The following is a 12,166-nucleotide window of genomic DNA, read 5'->3' as shown; positions in this document are numbered from 1 at the left end:
ATTGATGTTACATGAATGCATACAGATGGAGAGGAGGAGGAGGAGAGAGGAGCTCAGTGCATCATGGGAAGTCCCCCAGCAGTCTAGGCCTATGGCAGCATAACTAAGGGCTGATCCAAGGCGAGCCTGGTCGGCCCTAACTATAAGCTTTATCAAAAAGGAAAGTTTTAAGCCTACTCTTAAACATAGAGAGGGTGTCTGCACCCCGGACCGAATCTGGAAGATGGTTCCACAGGAGAGGAGCCTGATAGCTGAAGGCTTTGCCTCCCATTCTACTTTTAAAGACTGTAGGAACCACCAGTAAGCTGCATACTGGGAGCACAGTGTTCTAGTGGGGTAATACGGTATTATGAGCTCTTTAAGATATGATTGTGTCTGACCATTAAGGGCTTTGTAAGTTAGGAGAAGGATTTTAAATTCTATTCTGGATTTTACAGGAAGCCAATGCAGTGAAGCTAAAATGGGAGAAATGTGATCTCTTTTTTTAGTTTTAGTCAGAACACGTGCAGCTGCATTCTAGACCAGCTGGAGAGTCTTTAGAGAATTGTTAGGGCAGCCTGATAATAAGGAATTGCAATAATCCAGCCTGGAAGTAACAAATGCCTGGACTAGTTTTTCTGCATCTTTTTGGGACAGGATGTGCCTGATTTTTACAATATTACGTAAGTGAAAAAAGGCAGTCCTTGAGATTTGATTTATGTTGGAGTTAAAGGACATATCCTGATCAAAGATAACTCCCAGATTCCTTACAGTGGAGCTGGAGGCCAGGGTAATGCCATCCAGAGTAGCTATATCATTAGGGCCCCAGCACGAAGGTGCCAGGGGCCCAACGGTTATTCTTTAAGGATAGGTTCTTTTTTTTTTAACTTAACCTCTTTAAGATGGCATTTTTATGCCACACAGATTATTTCAAACATTACCTCAGGGCTAAGAAATGCAAAAAAAATAAGTTCTTATAACTTAGGGCTACTTGTTTTTTAAAGAATATGTCAGAATTTTAGTTTTAAACATTCTGAAATTAACTACATTTATCAACAGAATGTGAAGAAATCACAGTCTTGACGTAATGTCATAGACCTATATGTATTGTGTTACAGAGGTATCTACTAAAGTTAGCATGCTAACCAGCTAGCCCTGTCTGGCCTGTACTGTCTCGTAATACCACTTTGTACCACAGGGGCGATAGTGAGTCACTGTAGCGTCCAGTCTGCCCTCAGTCCAACATGAGAGGAAGAAGAAGTAGCTGCCCTGAGCTCTAGCAGTAATGGTGGATCCAGGCTGAATGCTGTTGAGATTGTCGCAGTAGGACTGTTAAAAGTATGTGTGGTAATATGGTAGTAATATGTGGTCAGTTTATCCAAATAACACCTGTTTGGAAAGTTGCACCTACATTGTCAGAGCAGCCAGCTGCTGCTGCAGACACTGGCCAGATGAGACATCAGCTGGTTACATCAGCTGATCCAATGAACTGCACTGAGTTGCACCATGAGACATTTGGCATCGTAGCACATCATTGTAAGCTGGGTCGATATTGAAATATCATATCAATAAATTAGTTCTCTACTGGATGACTGTGTTGTAAAATGGCAGCAATTAATGAAAAGATGATGCTGTTTGGTAGAAAAAGTTGTTTTACTATCAGTGAGTTCTCTGACATTTTATGACTGACACCTATCCTAGGAGCATGTGTGTAACTATCAGTTGTTACTCAGAGTTATGTTGTAATTTATCTCCGTGGAGGAAGGGGAAGGGATGTGAAATGTTGCCCCCTATTTGTGTAGATCAGCTGGACAATTCTTCCGTCTACAAGGAGGAATAGATGAGACTGAAACTGACAACACTTTGAATCTGAGTGAATAAGAAAACACCTCTCCTCCATTGTTCTCTTACAGATGATCTGTCTGGTTCATAGATTTCAACAAGTTACTTTCTGGTCAAAATTCAACATTTTTCAGGTTTAAACTGTCTTTTGTTGTTTCAGGATCCATCAGGAGAGACCAGACTCTCCTGCCCCCAGCTGTGTGTCCATGAGGAGTGACTGGTCCATGGATTCACCGCTACATTTTAACACTGGAAGGTATCAACTTAAACCTGACAGAAAGGCGTTTCTGACAAAGAAAGTTATTACCTATATTGAAACTTTTGATAGCAAACATATTCTTCACCACTATTTTGTCCAGGAAGAATGTTATTCTGTTGTGTTTTCATCAGTTGACAGGAACAAGATCAATAAACTGATCAGCTTCATGTTTTATCTTGGACCTTCAAAGTGCTCTGTGAAACTAGGCCTGGGATGGCTTGTGTCCATGAAATGAGAAAATTAAAACTTTGATGTAGAGTTAAACCAAATACATCTTTGGAAAGGTCTCAACCTGGAGAGTAAAGGCCTTTACACATACACAGCGATGCGAATGAACAACACGAAATTGTGAAATAATCACCTGCGAATAGTTTGCATCAAAACTATTCACACTGGCAGTGATACGAATTTGCAACAGCTCATTCTGCTGTCAGTCAGCCTGGTGAGGGCCGTTTGTCCAGCGGCTGCTTCTGTGCACAGAAACGCTGAACGCAGGTTGGAACCGGTGTGGACTGAACAGATATAACGCTCTCCTCTTCTTTTGTCGAGTCAGGAGGATCATCATCATCACTGGATGATGATCTCTGACCTGCGTTCAGCGTCTCTGTCCACAGCTGCAGCTCCTGGAGAGCTGAGAGGACAAACTGCCACCAGGCTGACAGCAGACACTTACTGAACGTGTGTTTGTATTTATAAATACATGGTGATGATGCATATGATACATGATACATCAATGTATTGATTCATTGGCTTTATTTCTCCCACTGTAGCGGGTGAACCTACCTGTCTGCCTGCAGTGCTCACAGACAGACTGGGAGCTGATCAATCAATATAGATACGATAAATAAGTTCAAAACACATACAGCAGGATACTCAGTTCTATGTGAAAGTACTCATGACACAAACAACAGTTCGATTTAATAGCACGGAAAAAAACGCCCCCAGTGTGTAAAGGCCTTTACATGTCAGTATGAAGATTCTACATGGCTCCTGCTGTGAAATACTGACATTTGAACTTTCACCTCTGATAACACAAATGTGTTTACTAACCCCTTAAACTCCTCAGTGTACTCTCAATTCACCATTTACAACTTCCAATTCTAGGAAAAATGTTAATATTTTTTAAAAACTACAATTCCCGAGAGCAACGCCATGCAGCTTGATACAAATCAGCACCACAGTTGTAGTTCATCCAGTGAGCAAAGTAGGCTTGTAAAATAGGGTTGTGAGAAGATATATCTACTGAATATATCAAATATCTAGTACAGCCAAACTAGATGATCTATGTTAAGTAAAGATTATGTTTTATTTCAGATATTTTAGCCAAAAAGGAGTCAAACGGACAAAGGGTCCTATTTTACCGATCTAAAGTGCACGGTCTGAGGCACATGGCGCAAGTTCATTTAGGGTGTGTCCAAATCCACTTCTGCTATTTTAACAGCGGAAAAATGGTCGCTGTGCCAGGTGCATGGTTCAAAGGGGTTGTCCATAGTCTCCTAATTAATCATGGGTGTGTTTTGGGCGTAACATGCAATAAACCAATCAGAGTGTCGTCTCCCATTCCCTTTAAGAGCCAGGTGTACTTGTACCTTGGCGGATTGCTATTATGACGGCACATTTGCAAAGTAGTGAGACGGAAGCTTCTCTGCAGAGGAAACAAAGTGAAAGCGCACGATCCATAAGGAGCACACTGCTGCTCCTGGACCCTCCCGTGGCCCCAGACCACCAGTTTAACATCCTGTTCATTAATTTGTTGTGAATTTATCTTCGTTTGGCTTTTGAAATGATTTATTTTTTTCGTTTCTTTAAAATCGTTTTGTTCAGTCATGGAGTAACAGGTCAAATCAGCAGGGTTTTAATTGATGAAAGTATGGAAACCTGATCACTGTACTCTCAAAAATGTCAAAGAATATTTGTTAAATATTGTTCAATAATTAAATCATTAATTTTAATCATGTAAAGAATCATTAACACAGTTATCAGGTCTTGATCAGCTCTCCAAGGTTCTGATCCTGCTGCTGGCAGCAGCTAGAAGCTGTGCAGATTTATTTCCTTCTTTAGTTTAATCATTGTTTTCACCTCATTTATTTCCTCATGTCATCATGTAGTGATGCAGCAGGAAAGTTGATCTGTGTCTGATCAGCTGTTGTTGTCCGTCTGTTTAAATACCTACATGTTTTACCATGATTTGGTCAAATAATTAAACAATTTAATCCATCATTACTGCGATTAGTTAATTCTGATAAATATTATGACTAAGCATTATGACATGTCTTTTTTAAAATCTGTTGATGTTCACAATAATAATCTTTCACATTGTAATCCTTTTATTTGTAATCTTTTGCATGTTTGTGTGCTGCTGTGTGTAACAAGCAGAGTGCATGTTGTGTACTCGTCTATGTAGCTGCATATTATTATCTTGATAATGCGTCTTAAAATAACAGTGAAACACTGCGTCATTGACTTCAGACCAGGTTTTTGTTGGTCAATAGTGCAATCACTCTCTGCTGCCTCAAGATAGCAATGCGCCAACAATGAGCCTGGTCACACCTCATTTTAAGACCAACGTTTTTATCCAAATAACACCTGTTTGGAAAGTTGCACCTACATTGTCAGAGCAGCCAGCTGCTGCTGCAGACACTGGCCAGATGAGACATCAGCTGGTTATATCAGCTGATCCGATGAACTGCACTGAGTTGCACCATGAGACATTTGGCATCGTAGCACATCATAGTAAGCTGGATCGATATTAAAATATCATATCAATAAATTAGTTCTCTACTGTGTAAAATGGCAGCAATTAATGAAAAAATGATGCTGTTTGGTAGAAAAAGTTGTTTTACTATCAGTGAGTTCTCTGACATTTTATGACTGACACCTATCCTAGGAGCATGTGTGTAACTATCAGTTGTTACTCAGAGTTATGTTGTAATTTATCTCCGTGGAGGAAGGGGAAGGGATGTGAAATGTTGCCCCCTGTTTGTTAAGATCAGCTGGACAATTCTTCCGTCTACAAGGAGGAATAGATGAGACTGAAACTGACAACACTTTGAATCTGAGTGAATAAGAAAACACCTCCCCTCCATTGTTCTCTTACAGATGATCTGTCTGGTTCATAGATTTCAACAAGTTACTTTCTGGTCAAAATTCAACATTTTTAGGTTTAAACTGTCTTTAATTTGTCTTTTGTTGTTTCAGGATCCATCAGCAGAGACCAGACTCTCCTGCCCCCAGCTATGTGTCCATGAGGAGTGACCGGTCCATAACGACACCAAGTTTTAACAGTGAAAGGTATCAACTTAAACCTGACAGAAAGGCGTTTCTGACAAAGAAAGTTATTACCTATATTAAAACTTTTGATAGCAAACATATTCTTCACCACTATTTTGTCCAGGAAGAATGTTATTCTGTTGTGTTTTCATCAGTTGACAGGAACAAGATCAATAAACTGATCAGCTTCATGTTTTATCTTGGACCTTCAAAGTGCTCTGTGAAACTAGGCCTGGGATGGCTTGTGTCCATGAAATGAGAAAATTAAAACTTTGATGTAGAGTTAAACCAAATACATCTTTGGAAAGGTCTCAACCTGGAGAGTAAAGGCCTTTACACATACACAGCGATGCAAATAAACAACACGAAATTGCGAAATAATCACCTGCGAATAGTTTGCATCAAAACTATTCACACTGGCAGTGATACGAATTTGCAACAGCTCATTCTGCTGTCAGTCAGCCTGGTGAGGGCCGTTTGTCCAGCGGCTGCTTCTGTGCACAGAAACGCTGAACGCAGGTTGGAACCGGTGTGGATTGAACAGATATAACGCTCTCCTCTTCTTTTGTCGAGTGAGGAGGATCATCATCATCACTGGATGATGATCTCTGACCTGCGTTCAGCGTCTCTGTCCACAGCTGCAGCTCCTGGAGAGCTGAGAGGTCAAACTGCCACCAGGCTGACAGCAGACACTTACTGAACGTGTGTTTGTATTTATAAATACATGGTGATGATGCATATGATACATGATACATCAATGTATTGATTCATTGGCTTTATTTCTCCCAGTGTAGTGAGTGATCCTACCTGTCTGCCTGCAGTGCTCACAGACAGACTGGGAGCTGATCAATCAATATAGATACGATAAATAAGTTCAAAACACATACAGCAGGATACTCAGTTCTATGTGAAAGTACTCATGACACAAACAACAGTTCGATTCAATAGCATTGAAAAAAACGCCCCCAGTGTGTAAAGGCCTTTACATGTCAGTATGAAGATTCTACATGGCTCCTGCTATGAAATACTGACCTTTGAACCTTGACCTCTGACAGCACAAATGTGTTTACCAACCCCTTAAACTCCTCAGTGTACTCTCAATTCACCATTTACAACTTCCAATTCTAGGAAAAATGTTAATATTTTTTAAAAACTACAATTCCCGAGAGCAACGCCATGCAGCTTGATACAAATCAGCACCACAGTTGTAGTTCATCCAGTGAGCAAAGTAGGCTTGTAAAATAGGGTTGTGAGAAGATATATCTACTGAATATATCAAATATCTAGTACAGCCAAACTAGATGATCTATGTTAAGTAAAGATTATGTTTTATTTCAGATATTTTAGCCAAAAAGGAGTCAAACGGACAAAGGGTCCTATTTTACCGATCTAAAGTGCACGGTCTGAGGCACATGGCGCAAGTTCATTTAGGGTGTGTCCAAATCCACTTCTGCTATTTTAACAGCGGAAAAATGGTCGCTGTGCCAGGTGCATGGTTCAAAGGGGTTGTCCATAGTCTCCTCATTAATCATGGGTGTGTTTTGGGCGTAACATGCAATAAACCAATCAGAGTGTCGTCTCCCATTCCCTTTAAGAGCCAGGTGTACTTGTACCTTGGCGGATTGCTATTATGACGGCACATTTGCAAAGTAGTGAGACGGAAGCTTCCCTGCAGAGGAAACAAAGTGAAAGCGCACGATCCATAAGGAGCACACTGCTGCTCCTGGACCCTCCCGTGGCCCCAGACCACCAGTTTAACATCCTGTTCATTAATTTGTTGTGAATTTATCTTCGTTTGGCTTTTGAAATGATTTATTTTTTTCGTTTCTTTAAAATCGTTTTGTTCAGTCATGGAGTAACAGGTCAAATCAGCAGGGTTTTAATTGTTGAAAGTATGGAAACCTGATCACTGTACTCTCAAAAATGTCAAAGAATATTTGTTAAATATTGTTCAATAATTAAATCATTAATTTTAATCATGTAAAGAATCATTAACACAGTTATCAGGACTTGATCAGCTCTCCAAGGTTCTGATCCTGCTGCTGGCAGCAGCTAGAAGCTGTGCAGATTTATTTCCTTCATTAGTTTAATCATTGTTTTCACCTCATTTATTTCCTCATGTCATCATGTATTGATGCAGCAGGAAAGTTGATCTGTGTCTGATCCGTTGTTGTTGTCCATCTGTTTTAATACCTGCATGTTTTACCATGATTTGGTCAAATAATTAAACAATTTAATCCATCATTACTGCGATTAGTTAATTCTGATAAATATTATGACTAAGCATTATGACATGTCTTTTTTAAAATCTGTTGATGTTCACAATAATAATCTTTCACATTGTAATCCTGTTTGTGTGCTGCTGTGTGTAACAAGCAGAGTGCATGTTGTGTACTCGTCTATGTAGATGCATATTATTATCTTGATAATGTGCCTTAAAATAACAGTGAAACACTGCGTCATTGACTTCAGACCAGGTTTTTGTTGGTCAATAGTGCAATCACTCTCTGCTGCCTCAAGATAGCAATGTGCCAACAATGAGCCTGACTACACCTCATTTTAAGACCAACACGCCCATGGGCACACTGATGGGCGCTAGTGTATTTGCTATTTTAACAACGTGGGCGCTGGACGGGAAAATGACAACTGTGTCGGTCTTAAAGTGTGTGTGTGTGTTTGTGTGTGGTTGTGTGTGTGTTTGTGTGTGTGTGTGTGTGTGTGGCTGTGGGTGTGTGTGTGTGTGTGAATGGGGTGGGAGAACTCAATGAACCAACAGCACACAAAAATCTTAATCAGTATGGAATAAATTCAGTAATTAAAAGTAAATAGCAGATATTATAGTAAATAAAAGTTTTGTAGCTTAACACAAAGTGACCTTTGTTTGTCTCCATAGTAACGGTCATGGAGGCTCATGGGTAATGAAGCCGCTTCCGCAATTGAAAACTGATAAAAACCCTTCAGTTCTCAGAATTGAAAGAGAAATAATTAAAACTGATGGTCTTAACATGAATCTATCATATTGTTGAGTTATCAAGGACACTTTTGTGTTTTTTTGTTAACAAATGTTAAAGATATCATTAAAAGAAAACGTCGACACGTTGACAGGAAGGAAAATAATTTCTGGCAGCTGATACTCCAGTCAGCCAATCGCAGCTTCAAATTCTGGATTTCAAATTCAATTAATTTCTCTGCTCTAACATACATAGCCTACATAAAATAACACAAATAACATAACAGCTCACATAACTACACAATACAAAGACAATGATTCAAACAACATGCAAATACGTGGTTTCAGCAGCAGCAGGGTCCATAGCAACCACCATAGCAACAGTAGATGTTGCATTTCTACAGTTTCTAGCGAGACATGAAACAACCTTCATAATACCTATCAAACTAAACATCACATACATTCACTGAACAAAGATTATGAAAATAAAATGCACATTTCTTGCTGTAAATGTCATCAAAACGCATTTTAATATTGAAACTATCCTAAAATATTGCATTTTCCACTGAGAATTAAAGAAATGTCAGCCATTTTGTTTGCTTTTGCAGACAGAAACTTGACAGTCACATGATGTGGATGCAGTCCAATAGAAAAGAACAGGCCAAAACAAAACGTAGGGATCTCACAATTTTAGAGCCATTATTGTGAAACTAATCCGTTTTGCACTGTGGACCAATGTAGGTATTAAACATTTTGGTGTGAGACTGGGTTGGTATGTTACACAGCAGAAGGAGATCCTGTTTAATTGACTGTAATCTGAGTCTCTGTCCTCACAGTCAAAACCAGAGCTCACATTTAGACTAAAATCCCCAAATGTGGCTGTTTGGTTTGACTTTATTTTATTCATATTCTACAATTACAGATGTCACAGCTGCAGTTTTTATATTCCACTGTACTATTATTCATTCTGGAGCACAAGAGTCACATGAAACCAGATACTATTGTATATATGTGAAAATAATTAGATTGTATTTAACTTGTCAGTTTGATGAGAAAGGAACATGTTAATTGAATCTCTACTTTTTCTACAGGACTTATGAGAAAATCATCTCCAGAAGTTCTCTGATCTCTTCAGGATCTCCTGATGTCTACCAGCTGAGACCAAAGGAAGAGAAGTTTGGAAATCTGACAAGAAAAACTGTTGGTGAGAAAAACCTGAACAAGAAAAACAAAACCATCTTACTTGTAGGTGAAACAGGAGCAGGAAAATCTACTCTGATCAACGTTCTGGTCAACTACACCATGGGAGTGAAGTTTGAGGACAACATCTGGTTTAAAATTGTAGAAGAAGAGAAGAGAAGTCAGACAGAGAGTCAGACATCAGATGTGATCGTGTACCAGATCTTTGGTTTTGAAGATAAAACTCTGCCCTTCTCTCTGACCATCATCGATACTCCTGGATACAGAGACACCAGAGGGATCGAACAAGATGACAAAGTCAGTCAAAGATTATTTGACTTGTTCCGTTCAAAAGATGGAGTTCATAAAATTGATGCAGTGGGTCTGGTGCTGAAGTCGAGTGTGAATCAACTGAGTGACCGACAGAAGTACATCTTTGATTCAGTGACGTCTCTGTTTGGAAAAGATCTGGAGGAAAATGTTGTTGCTCTCATCACACATTCTAATGGAATAACACCTGAAGATGCTCTGGAAGCTCTTGAAGCTGCAAACATTAAATGTGCCAAAAATGAGAAGAATCAGCCTGTTCACTTCTTGTTCGATAACATCCAGACCACACAGAGAACAAAAGAAACAAAGGTTGCTTTAGAGAATTCATGGAGGGTAACAGAGACAGGAATGAAACGATTCACAGACTTCCTGGAAAAATCTAAACCACAACAGCTGATAACAACAGTTGAAGTGTTGAACGCACGCATCAGAATAACAGCCTGCATCCACAACCTGCAACACAGAATCCAGCTGATTGAACAAAAACAGAACGAGGCCCAACAGACTCAAGAAGCTCTGAAGAAACATGAACAAGAGATGAAGAAGAATGAAGAGTTCATTGTAGAAGTTGATGAGTACTACAAAGAGAGAGAGCCTATTGATGGAGGGATGTGGGGTTTGTTTTTTTATAAAGGAGCTGTCACCTGTAACATCTGTGAAGAAAACTGTCACCATCCTGGATGCACAAAGGCCTGGAGTCCAAAACACTGTGAGGTCATGAAAGGAGGTCGCTGTACTGTTTGTACAGGGAAGTGTCCTGCATCAGCTCATGTGAAAGAAAAGTGGAGATATGTGAACAAGACCAGGAAAGTTAAGAAGACCTTTGAAGATGTGAAACAGAAATATGAAAAGAATAAGGTAGATCGTGAACAGAAGAAGAGCCTTCTGGAAAATCTTCAAACAGAGATGGAAAAACTGAAATCAGAGAAGACTCAGCTGCTTACAGAGGTCTACCAACATGTGGAACAACTAGAGCGGATCGCCCTGAATGATAATTCTCTGTCTACTCATGTCCACTTTGACTTCCTGATTGAGAAGATGAAGGAGATCGGAGACACAGAGAAGGTCAAGAAGCTGGAGGAGATTGCAGGTCGACTGGATGAAAGAACCAGATCAGCAATGCAGTACATGTTTGATAAACTAACAGCAGTTAAAGATGCAGTGATGTAGATGAACAACATCAGACAACTGTGTAGACAACAAGCTCTACACTGTTCATATAAATGTTTAAACATCACAAACATTATTTCATTTTAATCTTATTAAGTGTGATGTTGATAATTGTAATTAATTTTTTTCAAAGACACACAATCGTCTTTTAAATTTTAAATTGTGTGATTCTGGGAAACCGCCTCCTCTGTGATATATAACTGTTCATTTAGTTTAATGTTTAATTATCATTTGTTGATCCACTTCAGTGAAAGTAAAGCCAGAGTTTATCTTATAGTGACAGCAGCTGTTGGCTTTCTTGTTATGGATTCTCACATCAATCACTCTCATAGTTCAGCCTCTTTTCTGCTCTCAGCTTCATCAGATCAAAACTCTTCATCAGTGTGTTCAGCTGCACTTCAGTAACCAGTTTACAGTCGACTCTCTGCACTCAGCTGATTTCTGTCCTGTCATGTAAACCAGAAACCTGGTTTCTGTATCACAGTAGAGGATTAAAGAAACCTGAGGTTCCTCAATCCTCACTTGAACTGGAAGTCGTTCTGCTCTGCCATCTTGCAGGTCGTCCCAAAGCTCTTATTCCTGCTCTGAGGAGCCATGAGTGAAGATACACAAGAGCCTTCACGTCTTTTACCGACCGACATGCCTCCTTATTGGAAAGCTGATCAGTAGGCTTGTTTCAGATGAACTGCTCCTTTCTTGTAAAGTGGAGGGATCAGGCGGCAGCATCAGCAGGAAGTGACAAAAAGCTGCAGTCAAGTCAGACAGTTTCCAGCAGCTTTCAAAGAATCTACAGGAAGTCACAGAAATATTTACATCTGATCCTGATTTAATAAAATGTTATCAGATCAATCTACTCAAGCTCAGCTGATCAATCACTAACATTGTTTTAATGCTGATCTGTATGATAGAATATAAACTGTTAAAATGACCTATAATCAATAATCAAAACAACATTTATTCTGTAATCTCCAATATGAGACTATTAAATTATTTTACATAGAAATGTAACTGTTGCAGCAAGCGAATCACTACCTGCTGGTCAACATGCCGACTGTAATCAGCTGATGTCACACTAATCAAACTCATTCACATCTCATTGATGAAAGAAAGAAATTCTAATAAAATGAAATTATTATTTTTTTCTATGTAATTTAGTTTTTGGGAGAGATCTTTGTATAAGCTTTTAT

At 39.3% G+C, this 12,166-nt stretch overlaps 2 protein-coding genes across 6 annotated transcripts in view; both read left to right on the top strand.

Annotated features, from left to right (window-relative positions):
* Nucleotides 1–11,036, top strand: part of LOC122968129 — a 161,875-nt gene extending 150,839 nt beyond the window's left edge. For 3 of the 4 annotated variants that reach the window (XM_044333123.1, XM_044333124.1, XM_044333125.1), the window contains one exon: nt 9,392–11,036. In XM_044333123.1, the coding sequence (XP_044189058.1) occupies nt 9,392–10,979 (1,588 nt within the window). In that variant the 3' untranslated portion in view covers nt 10,980–11,036. Of the gene's footprint in view, nt 1–1,981; nt 2,078–5,278; nt 5,372–9,391 lie in introns of all 4 variants that reach the window. The other variant, XM_044333121.1, reaches the window with a different exon arrangement.
* Nucleotides 1–12,166, top strand: part of LOC122968142 — a 168,489-nt gene that overhangs the window by 52,877 nt on the left and 103,446 nt on the right. The gene's annotated exons all lie outside the window — the stretch shown is intronic.

This window comes from Thunnus albacares, chromosome 18 (assembly GCF_914725855.1).
Source record: "Thunnus albacares chromosome 18, fThuAlb1.1, whole genome shotgun sequence".
Taxonomy (NCBI): Eukaryota; Metazoa; Chordata; class Actinopteri; order Scombriformes; family Scombridae; genus Thunnus; species Thunnus albacares.
Note: the sequence above shows the minus strand (reverse complement) of the source record. Positions and strands in the feature narration are given on the sequence as shown.